Source organism: Maylandia zebra, linkage group LG17, assembly GCF_041146795.1.
Source record: "Maylandia zebra isolate NMK-2024a linkage group LG17, Mzebra_GT3a, whole genome shotgun sequence".
NCBI classification, from domain to species: Eukaryota; Metazoa; Chordata; class Actinopteri; order Cichliformes; family Cichlidae; genus Maylandia; species Maylandia zebra.
Genome location: NC_135183.1, coordinates 12,324,911 through 12,349,026, shown reverse-complemented (window position 1 = coordinate 12,349,026; position 24,116 = coordinate 12,324,911). Strand labels below are relative to the sequence as shown.

Sequence of the window (24,116 nt, the reverse complement as noted above, 5' to 3'; positions counted from 1 at the left end):
AAACTGTTTAACAATAAATAAACATAAAAACAACAAATGTCTCACGTTTTGTCGTTGCCGCAAAATGTTGTACTGCTTGAAATTCCGTCTCCACCGTTGCTCGACACTGCGTGTATAGAGCAGGTAGTGCAACAATAGAAAAATAGTTGCGGGACGGCACTGTGTAGCGTTTGTCTAGGGTGTTGATCATTTTCCTAAATCCCTGTTTTGCAGTGTTGATGGGAGCCATATCATTGGTCAGGTGATAAGTGATAGCCTCCGTAATTTCTTTGTGCCTGCGGGAGTTCGACGTGTATAGGGAAGCGCTGTATAAGGTTCCCGTTATTGATGTTTGGGTGGTTGACCGGGACGGATTTTCTCCTGTCACTTTCTCGTCATCCCTGACGTGCTCTCCGTTGTTTTTTCCCTGCTAATTTTAGCATCACACGCACAGCTTCTGTATCACGTGGTATAAGGCTCCGCCCTTGTCATTTGTTGAGCAGGAAGAGTGAGCGCTTGTTTTCATGCAGATTACGTCCCGGATCAAAATGCGGTACAATCGTCGTTGTCTTTTTTTTTCTTTTTTTTTTTAAAAATCGTTGTCATTTGGAAATGAGATCGCACATAAGTATGAATCGAGATCGCGATTTTCTAACGATTAATCGTGCAGCCCTACCTCCGAGTGACCATTTCTGACTGCGAGCCACCTGCACAGGTCACCTGGTGGGAGGCAACTCGTCTCCAGACAATCATTGTCTGACTCGGACTGACTGCCATCGTTCTCAGACAGATTGGTGAACGTTTGCAAATAACTTTCACTCAGTGTAAGCCAGTCTGCACCACGGAGTGCAACTTGCCTGCAACGGGTCTCTTTGCAATCAGGGACTCAACAAAACGGTTGCCAACTGCTTGCATTTTGGTATATTCCTCTAAAAAAAAAAAAAAAAAGCATATTGAGCCCTTATGCCGCTTAGCAGTTGCCGTTCTGCAGCGACTACGTTACTATTTGTGGAGTAATTTCTGAATTTTTTGTTTCAAAATGAGATTCTGGCAAGACCGAATCTAGTAGTTCATATGACTTTCTGTTTGATCTGAGTATCTGTGTATTAAGCTGGCAATAGATTTGCAAATTCTGCACATTTCTCACAGACAATCGCCGTATACTCACAAACAGGAAGCATGCAAATGCTAACTTGACCCCAGAAATGTGACCTCAACAGACTGCATGCCTCTGATTGGCCAGGGAGTGATGTCACTGGAATAGTCACGAGCACAATGCCTTCACTTAAAACAAACCCTCCATTTTTTAAAACACAGCAACAAGGGAAATAGTTACACACAAACCAACACCATGGTCCACCGACGAGGTGCAGACATCCTCAATTGTTTTGTTTGTGTCACATACAAACGACGTCATGGATTAAAATGACTCCACCCACACTGAGCTCGTAGTTAGTTGTAATGGGAAACCACCAAATTTGAGCAGAGTCAGCCAAGCTGAGTAGCTGCTAGTAGAAAAGAGTCATTAGGCTTCAGCCTTCTCTCACACGCTCTTTCTCGTCATCACCAGCTGACTCCCTCCCTCCTGTGCTGATCTGTTAAATCCCCAGCGGGGTGCCCTGCATGACCACCGGCAACCCCGCTCTAGAGACGTCAGCCCATCCGTTATTTCCTGTCCTGCTCCCTGCTTTCAAGGTGGGAGGTATATTTCTCTTTTGCATGTGTTTAGGTGCCACCTCACCCACAAATTTGTCTTCAACCAAACCTGCTGAAATCTTGCGCTGACCCTTAGAACAAACAGGTGAGGACACACTGAAAGAAGCACACTCTGTGGCCTTTGTTTTCCATTTTTAATTAAGAGAAGTGCTGATCTACTTTAATTTCTTGGTATATTAAGTTGTGTAGCATGTTCGCATCAATAATCAGTGGTTGCATCAAAATCCATCTACTGAAAACTGAAAAGCTGAGTGCAATTTTTAAGTGCAGACTATGGAAAACATAAATACTGAACACTGTCGTTGAATGTTTAGGCAAACTATGCCGTTTATCGCTTCTTTTCTTTCTTCACATGATAATTTGTGCTCATTTCTACTGGTATGCACTTGGGTTCTCACACAATGGTGTTGTGTTAAGACAGCAATAAACACGGATCCATATCAGCAGTTTGGCTTACTTTGCAATCGCAGAAAAATCTGCTTAGATTTTTCATAGTAAAGCATCAAATATGTCAGTCACTTGGTGTATTGTGTGTCTCTGCTTTCTGCAGGACTCCAGGGTGCAAACTATCCTGCAGGCTCCGTATGAAAGCTGAGGATTCTGGTTACACAAGGCCGCAAAGAGAAAGGAGAGAAAAACAGAGCGGGAAAGGAAGGAGGAGAGCATCTGCTTTCATCCTCAGCCCAGCAGGGGTGAGCTTAGGCCTGTCAGTCTGAGAGAGATGGCCAGCTGCTGCGGCCTGCGCACACAGACATGAGACTTTTCTGAAGTACCGCTGGAGCTCAGCAGTAACAGTACAGCCATTTCTCTTTTCTTCTTATTACAAAGACTTATTCCTAAGGTCCAGGCTACAAAAACACAAGTGCATGTTCAATGCTGGTAAGCAAAGATTCTTTCTTGTCCAAAACGTTTCCTGAAACATTTCTTCTCTATTTTAAAAATGACCTACAGCAAGACAGTCTTCATACCAGAGTCTTCCCGCCATCCAGCTGGACAGGCAGTGGTTTCTTCTAAAAAGGCAAACTCAACAACAACTGGCTGTTTTTGAATCCTCTACTCAGGGGAAAAAAGTGTTGGCAGTCCTACTGTAAATGTATCATTTACCTTTGATGTAAAAGTGATTTGCTCTAACAATCAATACTGCAAAAAACCCCTCAGTAAATCTAACATTACAACTTCCAAAAGCTGTTCTTACAAAGATGGTGATGGTAGATGGTTTTGGTACTGTATTCCTGTAGACTCTACATTTCCCGACTTTTATTGAGTGAAACGGCCTTGAAACAGGAAAATAAAGTCGTTACTTGTGTCAGAGTTAATTATTTTCATTGCCTACTCCCACAGCAGGGGATAATGAGTGCTTTTCGCCTTATTTTTAAGAGATGGTAAGCCCAAAAAGATCAGAAACGCTGACTAATAAGCAAGAAAAACAAAGCTAATTTAGTTCGAGACACAAGATCTGAGGAGTTTAACGATATTTAAGGACCCAAACACAGAGCAACTGCACATCAAAAAACATAGCACATCTAACCACACACTGCAGCAGCTGTCCTGGAGCTTTTCATCCTATCAGTCTTTACTAGATCAAGTTTGCACCGTCTTGTAATTGTTCATATTTCCATTTACTTTTCCAGCTCAAGTGTTTCCAATCTATGTTGGTCCAAAAGTTACAGTTAAAACTGATGTGACTGAAGAGATTTCACTATGCAAGTCTATGTGCTGCTTTATTTTCCACATACATTTCCTTTTCAGCAAATCCATTTTCTCAGATCAGTCAGACGGTTCATCTTGTTTCTGCATGTCAGAAGATGGAGTTTGTGGGTTTTGATGAAAACGGCACAACAAAACTTTGCAAAACTACTCACTTTAACAACATTTGAGTTGATTAGAGTCAAATTTGAGTTGATTAGAGTAAATTTTTCTGTTCTATGGTTCATTGAGGAAAAACGATATCATCCCATCACCCTCTCCTTACTGTCTGAACACAGAGTATGGCCTCTTTAGCTGTTAAACATGGAAGGCAGCAGGTTTGCCTTTTGAAGTTAAAAAGGCTGGTACGTTTTCTTTATGTATAAAACGTGATTTTCAGGTTTGGCCTCATTTACCTAACATTTTCATAGCTTTGTTTCTTTTTATTTTAATGACACAAAGCACTTTACTTCCAGGTACATGTAATATAACTTCTAAAAGTGCAGTCATTATTTATTACTCTTTACCTGCATAAATCTAATAATCAAACTGATTACCTGCTTTATATTCACTTCCAAGGTCTGACTTTTTTACAACGAGCAGAACAGGTCAAAAAGAAGTGAACACTACAGGAGAACGGGCAAGAAAAGGAAGTAATTCTCTGAAAACCCCGAAAATCTCCCTAAACCCCTTACTGGGATTTCGTGGCAGTGTTCCCAGCTGAAATACATATCACATGTAGAAACACATACAACCTTCACGCACTGAAAGCGACCCTAACAAGGTCTCCTCACTTCTATCATGGATCTGTTATCTGTTCTTCTATTGTTAGAGCATCAGGGGGAGTAGATTTTACCCAATCTTTCCTCAATGAATCATCCCGCTGAATTATCTGTGCTGTGAACATATTCAACATTTCGCCTTTCTAAGACTCCCACTGCCCCTCGCTCTCTCTGTCCCTCTGGTGCGATGCCACAGTAAACATGTTCAGTGATTTAGGATCTGGACAGATGGGGCAAGAGTGCCTCCCTGGACATCTGTCTCAAGAATCTCACCCAATTCATTATTTCTATCAAAGCTCAACTCCTACACCGTTTCACTCGGTGATTATGCAGAGCCAGCTCTCGTCTTCCTACCTGAGTATGGCCAAGTACGTTTAGGTATGATGGTCAAAAAAAACAATAGACAAAATATTTGCAACTTATGGTAATTATATTGGCAAACGTGAAATTTGTGTCGCAGTAAAATTTCAAAACATACATGTTAAAACAGCACGTCATCAGTAAGAAAACAAAGATATTATCACCCAATAGTTTTTATTCTGAACTGCTTGTTTTTGCAGCTTTCTTTTTCTCAGATTAGGGTGCAAGCACTGAAAGGTGTGAACGTGCTATGAAACTGCTCTTTCTCTTATTGTTCACACAAATAAACTGCTTTTGGGGCTTTAAACCAGCTTAAAATGAACACGTCAAAAGCTGTTTTCCACACGGATAGTGGAAGTGGACCCCTAGACATATCATACATGTATGATATCTGGTACACACAAAAATCTCCTTGGAACTCCAAGTTTCTCTCAGTCTAAGAGGAATTTCAACATTTTGAATTTTTGATGTCATTTTGGCTTCTTCTACATTTTTAAAGGACTCAATCCTCTAAAGAACTATGTACACCGCGAGATCCAGTGGTTTTTAGAACCACTTTACGCACCAAAAACCTGAAGTAATTGTTTTCTCTATGACTTTATCAGTGGCTCAGTCTTGTAGAAGACTTTTCCCTCCACTCTTCTTTACAACTTCATTGAGGTTGCATGAGCAAATGCCTGTTAAAGGTCTATTAGTGTTCAAAGACTGAGGTCTAGACTTCTAGATTTTTTTGCAACTCTTTGATCCTTTTTCAACCATTCATGGTTCTTATTATGCTTAGGATCATTGTCCTGTTAAATAACCTAATTTTGACCTAGCTTTAGCTATTGGACTAATGAACTCACGTTTGACTAGCATACTGTGGGATACACACGAGCAAAACAAACCAAAATCACAAGCCTTCTACCACCGTGCTGGTATGCTGTGTTGGTTTTCACCAAACATGGCAGCATGTATCACGACCAAACGTCTCCGTTTTGATCTTGTCTAACATTGTTTCAAAAGTCTTGTGGTTTGTTCAGACGCATCTTTGAAAACCTAAACCATGTGGTTATGTTCTTTTAAGGAGAAGAAGCTTTCTCCTGGCCACTTTTCCAAACATGCCATATAGGTTCAGTCTTTTTCCAATTTTTCTGTCAAGAACTTTAACATTGAACGTGTTAAATGAAGTCTGTAGTGTGAGACATGTGGCTCTTGGGTTTTTGCAGTTTCTCTAAGCACTGCAACATCTGATCTTGGGATGAATTTGCTGAGACCTCTTAATTCCTGTGGAGGCAGTAAGGGTGTTTTACAGGCCTGCATGTAGTACAGTCCTGTGGAAACTTTCTTTTTCACATGGCCACATTTGTCAAAACTCATCAACAGTCATAATAACATAAACTGGTAAACAGCACGGGGAGTATTTTGTTTGCGATCAAAATAATCTGAAATGCACAGTTTAAGCAAGATGAACAGAAAGATGAAGATTGCTGTTTACTGGATGTTCTCTCATGCCTCATAGTAGGCAGAGCAAGTGATAAGTAACTTCTTTGTGCAGCATGGTTCAGCAACAGCACAGGAGCATGTGCGTGCACGCGCTGTTGTTCTTTTTTTTCATACAAAATTGCTAGACCTGTTGCTAGAGGATTTCTTTTAGGCGAACTGAACTAGAAAGGTTGGTGTTATTTCAGGTAACTTTAGGGTGCATATATAAAACTACAACGCCGACAAGATGAGTATTTAAACTGCAATGAAATAAAAACACCCTCAAGAGCCTCCCTAGATAGAAAGTCTGGAGTTGGGCCCATTATCCCCCCCCCCAAAAAAAAAGATTTTAAAGGCTCTTTGGGGGCAACCTGGGGCTCACATATCCTTACCAGTCCTTTATAAGGGATAAAGAGCTGTATTTGTTTCAGTCATCATGCTGTGTGAATGTACTTGTAGGTGAAATAAGCCCCATGGGTTAGTGTGTATGTATGCATTCATGCATGGAGAGGTGGCTGGAGGATTGGTGAGGTTTCACTGCTTTTCCCCAGAGGGGGGCAAACTCCTGTTTACTGAGCTACTACTAAAGCTGCGGTTCACATTTCACCTGCAATGAACACAAGAGAGCGTGCACATACGCAATCATATGTACATCAGTGTGTGCACAGCCGCTGTGTGGGACAGTAGCTTCAGTCAAAGTCCCTTTCTCACTGTATTGCTCTGCACTTAGGCATGAGTAGGTGGGTGTTTTCAACAAGTAGGCGTAGAGGTTTCAGGAAGCTGCTGTTGTAGTCAGAAGGTCTTGGTGGTGAAATCGAATGCTCCTTCTCCTCTCCCTTATTAGCTCCCATTGTGGGTCTTTATTACTCTAGCTATGTCGTGTGTGTTTTGAGCAGGCAAAGACATTTATCAGCTCTCTGAATAACTGCTGTGCTCTGCGGGTGTTCATTTATGCACGGCTCTCTGGGTTTTTAAAGTTTCACTGAACGTTGCGCAGTCTGACGTTGGGTTGAATTTGCTGGCACATCCGCTCGCAGGAATGCTCCAAACCAGCAAACCGTCAAAACATCTGCTTCTACAGAAGTGTTCGAACTTGCTGATCATCAGTTATTCAAGTTCATTTGATTAGAAGCATGCGATTGCTGCTTATCCTCTTAATTCCTGTGGAAATAGTAAAGGAGTACTTGGTACTTTCACGGGACTGCATGTAGACATGTGAAAACATTCTTTGCCAAATCATCATAGGTCAACACCACCAGAAATAAACCTCTTGTCCTGTCACTGTGTGCCGTTCTGATGCATAAGACAACATTTAGACTTTTGGGTATGTGTGCTGAAATGAATTACTGAATCCTACATGTACTTAAACATCAATTCTTTATGCTCTTAAAAAGTGAAGTGTTGTGGATACAGAAAAATGTCGTGTGCACCGTTTCATATTTCCACATGATTGATGGCAAATCACAGCTGAGAGACTTCACTCGCAGACTGCTGGGCTACTTGTGGTTCTTAGGATATTTAAAATTAGAATGGGAGACAGAGCCTTTGGGCCCCTCTTCCACTGAACAATGTCTCTACATTAAGATTAGACCTAAATCTTTCCTTTTTGATAAAGCTTAAGGTCAGGTTTCCCTAATAGGCCTAGGCTGCCGTGGGCTTTGATGAGTGTTTCTTCACTCTTCACTTTGTGTTTAATCATTAGTTATCATCTCTGGGTCTCTTCCACAGCATGTCTTTCTTCCATCTTCCTCCCTTCACCTCCAACAAGTTGCAGTAGATGGCCGCCCCTCCGTGAGCCTGATTCTGTTGGAGGTTTCTTCCTCTTAAAAGAGAGTTTTTCCTTCCCACTGTTGCCAAGTGCTTGCTCATAGGGGGTCATCTGTATGTTGGAGTGTTCTTTGTTTTTTCTGCATTGTTGTAGGGTCTTTCAGTCAGTATAACGTGCCTTAAGGTGACGGTTTTATGTGATTTGGTGCTATTTAAATTAAATTGAATTGAATCATTTATCATGGTTATGCTGTATTAGTCAGAAGTTTGAAGAAGAGTGGCTGCTGAATATGTCACTGTTATATCTGCTGTTTCTTTATCCAGCACCCATGCATTTAAATGCAAAGTTGTTTTTTTTCCACTTTCTTCCATGCTCAGAGCCAGACATCCACGTTTACATCAAGCCTACGGTCTTGACAAAACAGATGATGACGAGGTACTGAGTCACTCCGGATAACTAAAAGTTCAAAATGTTGATGTAAATGTCTGTCTTACTGTACGAACACTCCTAGCCTGCCCTCACTGTCACCTTCCAGGCCAAAAACATGTGATGGATGGCCTGCTGCTCTCATCAATCATCTTTGATTGGCCCTGATCTGCTTTGTGATTGGTTAATTAGCCTCATCTGTAACCATTATTGCACGGAGAGGCAGCTGCAGCAGAAAAAAAACGGATAAGAAAAATAAACGAGGTGAAAAATGACACCCTCGAGGCTGTCCTGCCACCCTGCTGCCTTCACACAATGCCAGGAATCAGAGAGCTACTGCCATACAGGTGCAACCACACACATTTAGGACGGCGATGAAATGCCTTCCAACGACGGGAGTTTCACAAGTAATTATATTTTGAAAATAAATACTCAAAGAAGACAAGAGCGGGAAAGCGGGGTGTGCCATCGGGTCAACCACATCTCATCTGGCAACAGTTTGTAGGCCGAGACATACAGCAGGGAGAAGAGGAAAGCCAGCTCAAGGCAGGAGAAAAATAGGAGCTGCTTATTAGATGTCGGAGGGAAATATCTAGTAACTGGGTGGTAGCTGCTCACCAAGAGGGAGCAAGAGTTTGGTGGAGTTGTGACAGTACAAAGATGAAATAATAAAAGGTTAAGAGGTAGGAAGGACATAAAGAATAAAACACAAGAGGGAGAGGAAATGGACAAAAAGACAGCGAGAAACTAAAGCAGGATGGAGCCCGAGGGGGAGAAAAGGCCAAAACCACTAGGCTGACTCCTGCTCCCACTCCCTCCCCATCAGCCTGCTTCTCCACACAGGAAATGGCTCTCTGTAGCCAGAAGGGGAGGGTGACAGAGGGGGTGAGGAGGTGGTAGGGGCTCCAAACAGCTGTACCCACCATGAGCCTACTCAGGATGTCGGCATAGGGTGAGAGGAGAGGGGGAGAGTAGGGAGGAGGGCAGTCCTGGCGAAAGGTGGCTGACTATTACATCTTTATCTTCTCAGATAGCGCAGTGACTGATTGCTGTGGGTTTGCTTTTCACTCGGGCAGGCTCAGAGTCAGAAATTTGTTCTGCATCGCCAAATCGCAGAGAACCGCAATCAAAAAAAAAAAAAGAGAGAAAGAAAAAGAGGAAAAAAAGGCCAGCCAAATGTTTCAAACACAGTCACAAAAGTGAAAAAGTCCAAAGCTTAACCTCTTTCATGAAAATGAGATCAAGAGGATTTAAATTATTTTATCTGTCGATTTTATGCTGAAGCTTCTTAATACTTTAATGATAATAAAGGCCTCCAGTGAGGGTAGCTGGGAAGCTCTAGGCCTGTCTGTCTGCCTGCCTGGGATGGACACCCGATACCAGGCTGAGACGATGCCCAGCCAGCTGCACGCCTTCAGACGTCGTTAGAGCAGACACACAGCACACCCCTCCTGCCACCCGCAATCCATCCACAGCCAATTACAAGCAATTTCCCTGTCCTGGGTGGGGTGAAGAGAGGGAAAGAGAGTCCAGGAGGAAAAGCAGTTGTCAGCCTAAAGCAGACACACATGGTTCTGTTTACAGGTTGCCAGTTGTTTGGCTTTGCCATGGTAACATAGTGCTGATGCTGACTGGATGGATATTTCAAAGTAAAATCGAGGGAGGCAGACGGAGGGGGAGGCGGTGTGGTGACAGTCGCAGCGTTTGATGGTCTTCTGGGTGGGGTGAACTTTCAGCAGAAGGGATGGTTCGCTTAATGCACAAACGTCCCACAAACATGCGTCTGTTTCACCTCTTCTTTCAAACCTCATCCCCCTCACCCTTTCCCTTCTTCGCCTCCACCTCAGTTCCCCTCAGCACCTCCAGCTTCTGTTTGGCTTCCCGAAATCCGCCTTTCCGAAACAGGAGAAGCAGAGCGAGGAGGTGCCTGATTCACCAGAGCTGGAATGTCGGCAGTTCCCACAGGAAACCTGGAGCGTCTCATGCCAGGGTGCCCTGGACAGGCAAGCGCACGCACACATAAACACGGCTACACGTATTGGCATTAAGCACAGAAATGGTCAGTCAGACTAACATAACAAGATCAAGAAATGCGCTCAGTGAGACCTAACAGCCAGCATTTTTCTAGCGCAAGAATAAAAGTTAGCCTTGTTTCATATATTACATTATATTACATTATATTATATTATATTATATTATATTATATTACATTATATTATATTATATATTTATTAACTGAGATCATGTAATAATATAGTATTATTATCTGGTACTGTACAAATCAGAGTATTAATGGGATCAGTCATACGTGAAAACTTTACATGTCAGCCGCAATCAAGGAATAAAAAACCTGCACTGCACTCTCGAAATTCACTCTAAATTGCCACAGAGTGGAAAACAGACTAATTTTAATGTCTAGGATCTTCAAACTCCAATAGCTAACACTGCTAATTCATCAAAAGTCTCAAGCCAGTCAGTCACAGATACTGTTTTCTCACATGAGAGCTGGAACACGCATGCTGGATCAGGTGACTCTGAACCCTCTCTTAGTAATGCTACAATGGTCCGAGGCTTGCTGGGGACTTCCCATGATGCAGTGAGTGTTTCTTCTTCAGGCACCTCTTGTTTGTTTTTTTTATACACCACTTTTAATTAAAAAATGAGTTATTATTAATCTGTGACGGAGCTGCCCTTCCTCCAGTCTGGTTCTTCTTGTTAAAAGGGAGTTTTTCCTTCCCACTGTCTCCAAGTGCTCACTCAAAGGGGTCGTTGGATAGTTGGGTGCACCATCCTTTATTTCATCCACTGTGAACCATGTGCATGACATCAGAATACAATCACAGTTTCTTTTTGAAAAACTAACAAGATATGCTTTCATTTTATCATTCGCAAACCAAGTCAGACTTCCTGTGACAGGAGCCAAAAATGACAATGTGCTTACGTTGGACATGACTGATGAGCAGTCTTCCCGTAACCACGCAGTGACTGATGCTTCGCTGACGCCACCGAGGGCTCCCTGCCCCGCCTTAACAGCACGAACCACAGCCGCAACACTCTGCTCTGATGCCTTGACCCCCTCACTGCGCTCTCCTGTTAAACTGAGGTTCCCCGCTGTAACCTCCTCACCTCCACACCCATCTCAAAGAGCACCCCCCACTACCACCACCACCATCACCTCTTAATAATAACACAGCCTGCTGCAAGAGGTCTGCTGTCAGACATGGCAACCCGTCGAGTCTTTCATCTGAACATACACACACACGTTCTTCAACCTTAACCTATCACACACTTTCACACACGCAGGAATGTGTGCTTCCTCACACACACACACACACACACACACACACACACACACACACACACGTACTGGAGAGAAACAAAAAAACCCCCCCCCCACATACACACAATTTCAGCTCCGTCTCCTTCTCAACGTGGCGACCCCACTGTTCGTTTCACCTCCCCACCCCTCCTTCTCTGCTTGCTGCTGGCACCGTTACATTAACACAAACACAGTATTTCTGTCATCGTCCCCAGGACGCAGCGTTCCCTTAATATCTCTCTTTCTTTTGCAGGCGTTCAGGGAATGGCAAACGAGGGCCTGAAGGGATCTGGGACATGGGTGAGTTGTGGGAAACCAGAGTGCATTCTGTGGCCTCACAGCATGCGGCACTCTCCCTCTCCTCCCGCTGCCCTTCTCTTTCTCTATCTCTGTTTCTCTTTTGGCAGACAATCACAGGAGGCTTCATGCAGATCGCATATTGGGGCCTCGAATGAGCTGGGAAAACATGCTCCGTTAATACTATGTGCACATCTGAACCCGGTTCAACTCCGAGGCAGAGATAGTATGCGTGTGATGGTGCGTGTATGTTTGTGTGTGTGTGTGTATATATTCCTCTAAGCTTGTGTGTGGTAATGGCGGTGTTTGTTTTACCTCCACGTAGTCGTTGGCATGGCCCCAGTCCCTCTTGGAGTCCAGGTTGCCCAGGCTGAAGAATTCCAGTTGGCCAAGGTGAATCTTTGCCACAGAACGGCTGATCTTACGCGTCACAAAGTTTGCACCTAAAACACACACGTTAATAATGCTTTGTTAGCATCTTTTGAATTCAATTATGCTCCGCGAAGGATATAAATGTAAGAGAGGTTCAGTTTGGCCCAGTGCACACAAAATACAAATAGAAAAGAAAGAAATACAAATAGAAAAAATATGGAGCAGATAAGTGAAGTCAGGGCCTCCTAAATGAAAATAGAATTTAGAGATCCTAGACAAACTTCTTCAAAACAGTCGACCCCACACACAGAAAAGCACACGCGGCAACAGCCTTCCAAACCTCCGCTTTTCTTCCAAACCCCTTATAGCCAAAACAAGAAAAAAAAAGAGAAAGTTAAAAAGTAACCCAGAGTCAAATCAGGTCTTTACCAACTCACATGACAGCCATTAGAGCCTCCAATGATTTTTCTCGCGAATTCACTTTTGGTGACAAATCTGGGCTGAAATCCAAGACAAATCGCACACACGCACACACAACAGGGAAGTTCCAGAGAAATTGACAACCAAACAGGACCACCCTGGCTCTGCTGGTTGCAGTGTCCAGTAAAGGAACACCACACTGACAGCTGATTCATATGCCAGATCACCTGGCGATGCTCCTCATCTGAGCTGACACACATGGCGATATGATCTGTGGCAAAACAAATGAGCTTCTAATGACTGTTTCTGTGCGGCTCGAATGGTTAGAAGCACTTTTGGGTGTTCTGGCGGGACACCGTGGGCCGGTGTCATGTTCTCTGCTCACGCTGTGGGGAAAAAGATGCTGCAGGGAGCCAGCCCTCCAACCCAAATACAGTATTATATCAATAGAAATCAACACTAAATATTAGGGTGTCATGTCTAATAATACCACCATCTTTGTTGAAGCAGCACATTAGCCCTTAAGGAGTTTCACTCTGGCTAGTCTTTCCTATCTAATGTTTAAAATGGAAGACATGTAGAATCTGTGAAAACAATTTCAAAGAAAAGCTTCAAACTTGCATCAAAGTGTTGGTTATTTTTAGCTCATTCAACATTTCTACTGTACATAAATCTCCCACAACCCTGGTGGACCCCTCGGAGCCCTCTTAAAAGCCCCTCCATGCTGTTTTTGAACTCATCATGCTTAAGATGAATGTTGCCTTTTAGGTCAGCGCCCGTCCCTGGCTGTAATAGCACAGCTCTGTCTCGACACTGTATCACTGTTCCCCTGACATGGAGCAGAGCCTCCATTTAGACGCAGGAAAATCCCATGAACCCAATCATGCGAACGCACAAAATTTGTAGTAATTATTTCATAGGAAAGAGACAGCCCTGGGCGGCCTGAGCAGAAACAGACCAGGGAAGGTTAGACACGCTTATTTAAGAAAATACAGCATACTTGTGTGCTGGTAGCAGGTCACATGGCCCCCTGTGTCAGTGCTGCTTAGCCGCCATGTTGAGCTGGAGTTTAATAAAGTGCAAATGAGGATTTGTACATTCACTCTGCTTCCTCTGGATCACACTACAAAACGGAGATCAACGCTAAAAGCCACCTATTGTTCTCAAGTCTATGAATCAAAATTATTGACACACAGATTTTGAAATAGCACGTGTCCACAGAGCATGCATAAACTGTCAGTGGAAACCCCCTTCGATGTCAGGCCTGTCCCGTCTTTGCATGATCATCTCTCCTGGCCTCAGGGGCTATTCTCAAAGCTGGCAGGTCATCTGTTCTGGCAGATACCGCCGCTCCCGCCAACTCTGTAATCATATTAACCAACAATTATTCATCTACCACTGACATATTCATGATTGTCAGCTTTGCTCTCATCTGTATTAGCCAGACAGGTTTTTATCCCATCACTGCCACGTGGATGTATTAACCACAAAGCCTATACACAATGTTGCTGTATGAGTTGCACTGTATGTTTTACACAACCCATACTCGTGGGCTTAGTTCGATTTTAGAGACAGGTGCTGCTGCTTTGATTTGGAACAGTTTCTCTCCCCTTATGTAGAAAAATGCTTTGGAAAACTGTTTAATTTTTGTCCTATTTTAGCTTTACTCAATGATAAAGCAACAGGGCTCTGACCCGTCGTCTAGCCATCACGATTTGGCCCTTGTAAAACTCACTCTAATCCTTATGCTCGCCCCTTTTGCCTCCACGTTCACTTATTCCTTCATGGCAACTAACAGATCAAATGCCTTGATTAAAGACAAGAAGGTCAATACAGAGGACAACTGATCACAAGCTATCGATAAAACTACAAAGAACAACAAGTATATATGTTGGACAAGTGAAGTCCACCATATAAAAAAAACACTGGTTCAGCTTTTGCTTTCAGCTGGACTAGACATGTCATCAGCCTTTAGCTCCAGTCATCTGTCAGAAGCTGCTAATGCTAACATGGTGCCACAAGCTAAACGGGGCCCTTCAAAACCAAACATCGCTTCTAAGAGAAACTTTGCCTTCTTCAAACGAGCTCTGGATCTGAACTAGAGGCAACAAGACTGTTGGATTAAAGGAAACTATCTAATAAGGCGATGAAGACACGGGTATGTAAAGAGTGGCAACACGCCTGCAAAAATAAATAAATAACAATGCAGGTATCATGGTTGGTCAAGGTGCTGAAAGATGATATGATAGATTTTCACAGATATGGACAGGACACAGCTTTCAAAAGATTGCAAGATATTTTTTTACATCAAGAATTTTCATTAGCTGAAGCCCTTTATATAGTGTATGTTAGGACCTGGCAATGTGCAAGGGAATGTACTGTAACAAGAGCCCAGACTGGTAACTGCAGTAAACTGGAAGGCAGGGGGTTGATTTGATCCAACATCCAAGGGAAACTCAAGTTTGCAGGTTAAACACAGGTTGTCAAAACTCTGCAGAGCCAAGCTGGCTCTTAAAAAGGTGGCAGAGATATACAGTATAGCACAGTACCCCAATCAGTAATAAAGTCTATTATTTCCCCCTGAGCACACCTGTAGTCTCCTTGTAAAGCTCACACCTCTGTTTGGAGTGGCTCTGCTCCCTGCCTTCTCTAATTGGTCCAGTGTGGAGCAGAGCATGGACCTAATGGACCGGCCTGCCTGGCCATGGACAAAGCCTGCTCTGTTACTGGCCCGGGTGTTAATGTGTTTCCTTTACTGGCAGCAGCACTGCAGGGCAGCCAGGAGGAGGGGTAGAGGCAAGCAAGGGGGGAACTGGGGGGGCTAACAGGAGGCTCTGAGCCCAAAGGGGGCAGTGGTGGCCGTTTAACCTTAGACCGGCGGAAAGTCTAATAAAACCACGGGCCGTGAAAACTGAGCAGACAGCAAAACCCGAGCCAGAAACTGACACTCGCGCTCTCTCTCAGCCTCAGTCTTACTTAAGCGCTTTTCTTTTTTTCCACTATTCTTTTTCATTTTTTGGCCAGAGAAGCAACAGGAAAAACGTAACACACAGGCTTCGCTGGCACAGCTGGGACCAAGTACGGGGAGGAAAAGGAGGAGGAGGCTGAGGAGAAATGTATGGAGATGTCTCCAATGCAGAGCCAGGCCACGTGGGCCCAGACAGGATAGGGCAGGAGCTGTCAGCTGGGGGCTTGGTTCTGGGGAACTCGGGGAGTGGACTGCGGGTTTGAGGAAATTTTAGCTCGACCTAGGTTACTCAACGGATTCTGTCGTTAGAATTGTGCTGCTAAAGAAAGGTGAATTGTGAAGTCTCATAGTGTGTGACGGTCCAGACCTTACACACCCAGACCTCAAAATGTCTGAGTCACACTCATTTATATTACTGTCTGAGAGCGTATTTATGTGCATTTACTGTTCGGAAATCAACCACAGTGTAATTTATTCAAATCTCTCCTCTGTAACATTTATTCTGAAGACACATTGTGTGGTTGTGGGAAGGCAAAAAATGGTACATTAGCTCTGGAAAAACTGAAAAGCTGAGTAAACTCAAGTCCTGAATTAGGCCAAACATTTATCAAGATGATATTTGCACAGGTAAAAAACACCTACTTCCTTCCTTCATTCCAAGTTTCCTCTTCCACCTTCAGACCTGGTGTATGTTTTCATCACCTTCTAAGTATATTCCAAGATTACTCACAGGATGTTATCGGGTTCTCTATTTTCTTAATGAAAACTGTGGAATGGCTTGGTACCCAGACTCTTAATGAACCACATTGTAAAAGAAGTACTGTTTATAGGTCATATTTCTCTAAAGGTGACCTATAATGATCATTTCCAGTTCTGCATTTGTAATTTTTGACTCTACTAGAGTAGCTCTGCATGAGTCACTGTCCAAAATAATCCTTATTCACCTCACTGGATTCACTGGATCTTAGTTCAGCTTTCGGGTTTATTCTAGTCTGAAAGATACAGTTTTAGCTCCCTTCCCCTCCCTTTAAGATTAGGGTTAAAAACCTTTCCTTTTTGATAAAGCGTATAGTTAGGGCTGGATCTTGTGACCCCGAACCCTCTCTAATAGCACTTTTCCACTAGTACCTACTAGGCTCGACTTAATGCAGCTCCACTGAACTCTGTTTTGGATGTTTTCAATTACAATCACCCTAATGTGTGTGGGTTCATTATATCAACATGGGCCAAAGTCGCACACAAAATATGTGGATAATGGAGGACGGCTAGCAGTTGGTATAACAGATGCTCAGTGAATGGCTTTTTGTCAGACTCCATTGTTAGTCAGTTCCCTTATTGCCAGGTTTCAACAATTGCGGTTTTGATTTTTCGTAAGGGAGATGCTCTCATGACTCATCAGTTGATGCCACATTGCTTGGAACTCCAGCCAAGTAGGTGCTTAAATATGCCTTAAACCAGGTACTTTCACCTAATGGAAAGCCATAAAAACCAAGTCAAGTCGAGCTGAGCCGACAAGAGCAGGGACTAGTGAAAAAGAGCTATTAGTTACATTCTAATAGGCCTAGGCTTGCTGGTGGCTTCCCATGATGCACTGAGTGTTATTTCTTCAGCCACCTCTTTTCACTCTCTGTGTTTATAATCCACTCTGCATTTATTAAATGGTTATTATTAATCTCTGGCTCTCTTCTACAATGTGTCTTTTGTCCTGTCTCCTCCCCTCACCCACAACGGGTTGTGGCAGATGGCCAGACCTCCATGAGTCTGGTTCTGCTGGAGGTTTCTTCCTGTCAAAAGGGAGTTTTTCCTTCTCACTGTCGCCAAGTGCTTGTTCATAGGAAGTGATCTGATTGTTGGAAAAAAAACTGTCTGAAACGTAGTCTGGAGCCTGCACGCTTGGCTCAGAGTAATTAGTACACATGCTGAACTCACTTTTGTCATGTTTAATGAGAGTATCCACCACAGTAACAGTGTATAAAAGACAGAGATGATTAAAAAAAAAATACTATTTCCCCCTCAAAAAGTTAAAGCACAAACTCATTCCAGCTTTTTCCCTAGGTGTTTGACAGGTGAGTCATTTCTGTCATGAGCCTGTCTGAACTGGCCACGTTTCGGAGGTGGAAAAAGAAAAAATAGCCGAAACCTAATTCGGATTGCCGCAGCGTTGTCATAGAAACTCTTCAGTTACCTCAACACAGGGTTTACACACCTGTTTTGGAATTCAAGCAGAACTGCAAATCCCATAATCCCACTCCGTCTTTGAGAAATGGCCTTGGGGAGTCAAAGGATTTCTGGTAGATTTCAAGTGAAAAATGTAACCCTTAATATCTATCTATCTATCTATCTATCTATCTATCTCCACTCCCAGACATTTTCGGATTTAGATCAACTCACTAGCCGTATTTACTTCAAAACGAATGCCTACTCATTCCATACCCATCTTCTTTATCTCTGCTGAGTTATGAACAAAATACCTGACTTGCACGAGCACTGAGTGATTTCGCAGGAGGAATCTTCCCTGGGTCGGGGGGGTTGGCCAAATTCCACCCAGACCAAAGACCTGTCAGTGTCTGCCATCACTGTTATTGCACAATTCACATTCTGACTGATCTCTGGAGCCTCAGCCGAGGGAGAATATTTGCATTACATCCAAGACAGGTCATGAGCTCAGCTCCGCCAACATAGCGTCTATTCACACCTGACAGACTGCTGCCCTCGTTCTGGGCTGACTCAACTGACAGGGAGGGTGCAGAGAAAAAGAAATGTGGTGCAAGAAGATTTGGGAATGGAGCTGGAGGATTGAGAAGTCAAAGACAACGAGCAAAAAAGGCACAATTTCTTTTTAAAACTGGGTGTAATGCAACTAAATGAATGGAGTGTGAAAAATCGTGTGGAGAAAGAAAAGGAGAAAGTGAGAGAGGAGTTTATGATACATGTTGTCCTTGAGTTTTAACACTAAGAGCACCGCCTCCACACTGTTGAACCCAGGGTCTAAAATAAAGATGGCGGCATCCAGTAGTTTGACTAAATTAAAATAGTACAGACTGACATCTTGAGGTTTGCTCATCCTGCTGCAGGGCCTTGATGGGCCTTGGCAAAGGTTGGGAGAGCAGTGGCGGTGCCCTCGACTTGTGGTGCAATTATGCCACTCAAAGCAAGCACCTCAGTCAACAAGATTCTTGGCTACCATGGTGATCTGGGATAACAAATAGCAATTTGAGGGCGGCGATGGGGATGAGTGAAGGTAGAAACCTCCATGACCACGTGACACATCTGAAACCAACTGAGGCAATAGGGGAAGCACCTTTGTGGCTAAATAGCACAGGCCTGTAGGAGGTGTGAAGGCTAGAGACGAGTCTGTCATCAGTTTTGCTTCGAAGATTTAAACACTGATCCTCACCTGGCCATAGTTCAGCTGATGTTTAGGCTGCTTTCATTCAGCCCACTCTCAACACTACCAATGAAATCAAAAACCCTAAACTGAAAAGTGGCTGCTCCGGCTCAAAAGATACTGCCTAATCCCCTTGATGTCCACTGACCCAGTCGTTCCCATCTTAAGATTTTCTTTGAAAACAACCTTTCCAATAAACGGAAAACATATCGTCTTACAAACCTATTATGCGATCTGACCTTTTGAGCTCAATCTCAACGAAAGGGGGAAAGATGAATCCAAGGCATGTAGGGGCTGAGCCGTTGTATATGTATGTTTTTAAGGGGTAGCATTGATTTTGGCAGTACCATTTCAACTTCCCAAATGCTAACTGCTGTTCTCGCCTAACGTAACAGTATATTATTCTATACTGCCAAGCATGAACCACAGAGCACTGAGGGAGGAGAGATGGATGGGACTTCCCCAAATAAACCAAAGGATCAGCCTCCAACTGTTGTTGGCTAGTAGTATGAACTGTGTACATACACACACGAAGCAATATTACTATAGTGATTTACTGCACAGCCTTACACCAACACACTATTAATAACTAAAAACCAAACAAAGGTTTCGCCTGCTGCTGTCAAAACTGGATTCTGAGGGATTCAGTGTTTGTTGAATACGCTGAACAAATAAGCATGCGACTGGCTGTTTGCACAGGTTTCACTGCTGATCGTGCTGTTCAAGAGATTGAAGTACTTCACAGTCTCACATGTCAAACTATCTATGGAATCCATTTAGCATCCCTGTGAGTGTTAATTCCCTCTCTTCAGAGGCAGTATGCTGATTGTTTGTTATGGCTAATAACTAGGATAACCAGAAAGGGGCAAGCTGCGGTGAGAACCACCTGGCAGATGCAGACCTCTGTTTGCTTTGTTTCACGCTGGATTTCCATCAGGTTATTTTTTCTTCCCCGACTGTTTGATTCCAGCCTTTTGCTGCAGGACAATGGTAAGCATCTGTTTGTTGGCAGAACAGTTTGGTGTTTACAGAAATGGTAAGAGAAACCAGAAATGCATTCCTGCAGGGATTAAATCATTCTGAGCGTCATAAGACACAGAACTCCTTTGCATAGTGCTCCAGAGAGGCAGGGCATCTGATCAAAACTCTCCAGCCACTCCCAGCATTCGTTGTCCTGTGTGACACATCGCGGCACACTGTCTAGTGAACAAGACAGGACACTGTTCGGTCAGACGCCTTTAAAGGGAGACTCGGTAAAGGTTGTTAAAAGGAAAAAAATCCTCATCAAAGCAAACGTCTATTTGTTTCTCAAACACAAATGCACACAGATGCAATAGTAATCCGGGACAATGACCTCACCGTGTTTCCTGTGCGTGGGAGGCGAGGTGGGGTAGTGGTGATGTCAGAGCCAGTGAAATTGACATCCTTGACCTCATTAGTGAGAAATTTATTCAGACATGCACGATGTTTGTAAAGAACAGGAGGAGTTACATGCAAATAATGAGCAATCTTTTTTCCCCCTTTCTCCCATGAGTGAATTAACAAGTTAAGGCAGTTCTATAAAATTCTACAGACGTTTTCAGAAGGGTGTGCCTGCAAGCAAGAGAGTAATGCAAAATTCCTCTGGCGATCTGTGGTGCAATTTTTAAAATCACTGGGAAATCTAATTGACATGCACTGATTTCAGTGGATTTTATTCAGTTCCATTTTATTTATATAGTGCAAGTCACAAAAGCAGTGGTGTCAAGGTATTTCACATTGTAAGGTAAAGACCCTGCAATAATACAGAGACAGCCCAAACAATCACACGGCCCCCTATGAACAAGCACTTGGCAACAGCGGGAAGGAAAAACTCCCTTTTAACAGGAAGAAAGCTCCAGCAGAAACAGGCTCTGGGAGAGGAGACAGAATAAAAGACACACTGTGGAAGAGAGATTAACAATAACAATGATTTACGTGCAGAGTGGAGTATAAACACAAGAAATTATATGCTTTATCAAAAATGTTTTAAGCCTAATCTTAAAAACAGTGAGAATGTCTGTTTCTCAAATCTCAACTTGGAGCTGGTTTCACAGGAGGGGGACCTGACAGCTGAAACATCTGCTGGTTTTATGTTTTAATTGTCAGCCTAACTGTCAAGAAGTTTTCTCTTATATCTTTCTCTGGATGGTCATTTCTATATTTATCCAGAAACTATAATACAGTAAAAACATCTATATAATGCCTCACACTGCAGTGTTAGCTGTAGCGTGACACAAAGCGGTGCCTTACAATGCTCAGATTATTGTTTCTGTGATGAGTAATATGATATTCTGCAACAAAGTCATCAGGTACTTAGATACTTTTTTAAACAACCAGTCCATTAATGTTAAACAGGTCAGCACATTCTGCTGTTCCTTTTGTTGTGGTTAAGGTCACCTAGTGTGATGAGAGAAAAGACGGCTATTAGATTGTAGAAATATTTGCATTATTTTTTCTGGAGTGATACTAATGGCCTGGCTTCTTTTGGTAAAGCTGTTGCTTGAAGGTAAATCATAAAACCTATTGCTCATGTCGTGGAGGGAATGCCACCAATATGAACTCGCAATGCAATAATATAGTGGGCTGCACAACTTCAGGATAAGCTGACTTCAAAAAGGTAACACTGTAATGGAACTAGTTACTTTTGCACTATGGTTAATTCCCTGAACCCTACATTCTGGCTACATTTACTTTCTCAGTTCCCATTTAATCAGTTTAGCAGTTAGGTATTTCACACCAGTGAATGACAGTACAGCCTTACCCTTGGACAGTGATAAAATATGCCGGGGGGGTGGGGGGTGGGGGGGGTGGGGGGGGTGTTTTGCAGCTCAAAGCACCAGTTTCCCCCAAACAGCAGCCCTCCTGTGAGTGACACAGTGCACAGCCAGACGCCCCCTCAATGTGGCAGCGGCGGGGTCACGGCGGGCCCCGGGGGCCTGGGTAAACACTGGCCGATCCAGCCAACACATGCTCCACACTGGGTTGTGCAAGGCAGCCGTGGGACATCTGGCCACATCACAGCACTGCGTTCCTGCTTTATGAGCAACAACAGCCATAAGTTTGACTAGAATAGAAGTGGCAGAAGTAAACCCAGTGGCCCGCTGCAGAAAATGCTGACTGTGGGGAAGGGAGGCGAACGGCATGGGATAAAGCAAGACGGAGAAGGACAGGGGAAAGGAGTGTGTGTGGAAAGAATGGGAAGATAGAGGCAGAATGAGCGAAGCAGACGAGAAAGCTGACCATGAACAAAAAGGCTCACAGTGTGTTCACAAGGAGAGCACCGAGTTTTGTCCTTATAAGGTTATTATGCATGTGTGTAAGAAAGGACGCGGCACAGGATGTTCACATAAATGTCTTTAATTCACAATTCAAAAGTCTCCATATTTTAGGCTTTAACAGATGGTTATGTTTGTCACCCGGAAGTGTATTTTAAAATGATGTCCATGGAATAACTATCTTCAGAGGTCTGAGCCAGAGGCAATTTTTTTTGTTTTTTGCTTCATTAATAACATTTTTCTTCAGCACTATTTATCCATCCGTCTTGCTCTCATTCAGCCAATTCCTTCTACTCACACAACACACCGTTTCAGTTTCAACAATATCAACTAATTCACCATTACAAGACCCCAGTGGTGAGCACGCCATCATTGCTGAACTGGCTGTAACCTACACCAGTTCCCACACTTATCTATCTGCGGTAACCCATTAGGGTTTACTGGATGACCCCCGACCTCGGTTGAGGTCGTGGCCAGGGCCTTCATTAGGGAATAAATCATAAACACCTGAGCAGCTGACCTGGGCATGGTGCTGGGGCTGCAGTCATGTGGTATTCATTTGGAGTCGCAGTGGCGTGTAAATCGCGTTAAACCAGTGCCTGCGACCCTCAGGACTCAGAGCACATATTAAAAATGCAACTACAACCCACTCACTATGTGTCAGAATGTGTGCAACAGTGTGTGTCAGGTGGTTAGGAAACCTGGCTGCACGGTGAATGAATATGGCTTTATATAGAGCATGTAATTCAAGCTTTTTACACAATCCAACAATGGCTCACCATCGGTTCTGCTGCCTTTTTGTTGGCCCAACATCTTACTTAGGTAAGAGGAGTGACGTCGTGTTTTTGATGTGACAATTGCTGTTAATCAATCAGCCATTTACTACAATACTGTTCTATATAAACTCAAGATGACTCTTTCAATATAAAGAAGGTAAACTATGAAAGTACAACTTTACTTTAGGACTATATTTTTTGGGGACTGAACATTGTTTACAGAAAACGCTACACAGGATGCGGTACTGTATTGTGCAAAGGTCTTGAGCCAAATGTTATTTCTTCATGTTTTGTTTTTCAGTTGGACTTTCTTGTCCTATTTTGTTTGAAACACGTAACAGACAACTTAGCAAAGAAACAAATTGAAATTGTATCTTTAGCCACTTTGTCGCCTTTCACAAAAACACAAATTCCAATTTCTTTAGCTGAATCTAAAGAAAAACTGACAGACATAAAATAGTATTTTTCCACCAACAGAGATCCTAAAGAGCCATTACGCTGAAGTGTGTGCAGGGTGTCCTTAAAAATTTGATGAAGCTGGGAAGCTGGGGGTCAAAAGAAGGACCTATCAGCAGGGTGGCTGTGAAGAAGCCACACTTAAGGAATGGAAACGTGAAAAGACTGAGGTTTGCCAAAAACTACACAGGAAATAGCCCCAAAATCAGTGGCAACAGGTCTGATGGAGTGATGAATCCAAATGTGAAATCTCTGATGAAATCTAAAGCAGGAAGTCATGAACGCATTTGATTGTCAACAACTTCAGATTTTCAGCATGACAATGATCCCAAACTCATTACCAATCCAGTTAAAGCTTACCTGGTTAGAACAAACACACAATGGTTGATTCTGTTCATTTGGACATAGCGTTTAGAGTGGGAAAAACGTTTCGTCACTCATCCGAGTGAGTTAAATTAGAGTTTTAATATAAATATTTATAGCAAGAACAGAACAAAAGACTACAAACTCTTTTTACCTTATTCATTGCATTCCATGTACATTTCTGCACATTTTAATAAAACACTGGACCCATTTCCCACTTTTTGAGAAAAAATACAAAGAAAGCTCAAAACTTTTGCACTGTAGTGGTGGATTGTGGTGC

General features: G+C 43.2%; 1 protein-coding gene across 1 annotated transcript in view; it reads right to left on the bottom strand.

The window, feature by feature from the left end:
* Positions 1 to 24,116, bottom strand: part of gmds (GDP-mannose 4,6-dehydratase) — a 205,686-nt gene that overhangs the window by 114,000 nt on the left and 67,570 nt on the right. The window contains exon 7 of the mRNA XM_004571763.3: positions 12,113 to 12,240. Within this exon, the coding sequence (XP_004571820.3) occupies positions 12,113 to 12,240 (128 nt within the window). The remainder of the gene's footprint in view (positions 1 to 12,112; positions 12,241 to 24,116) is intronic.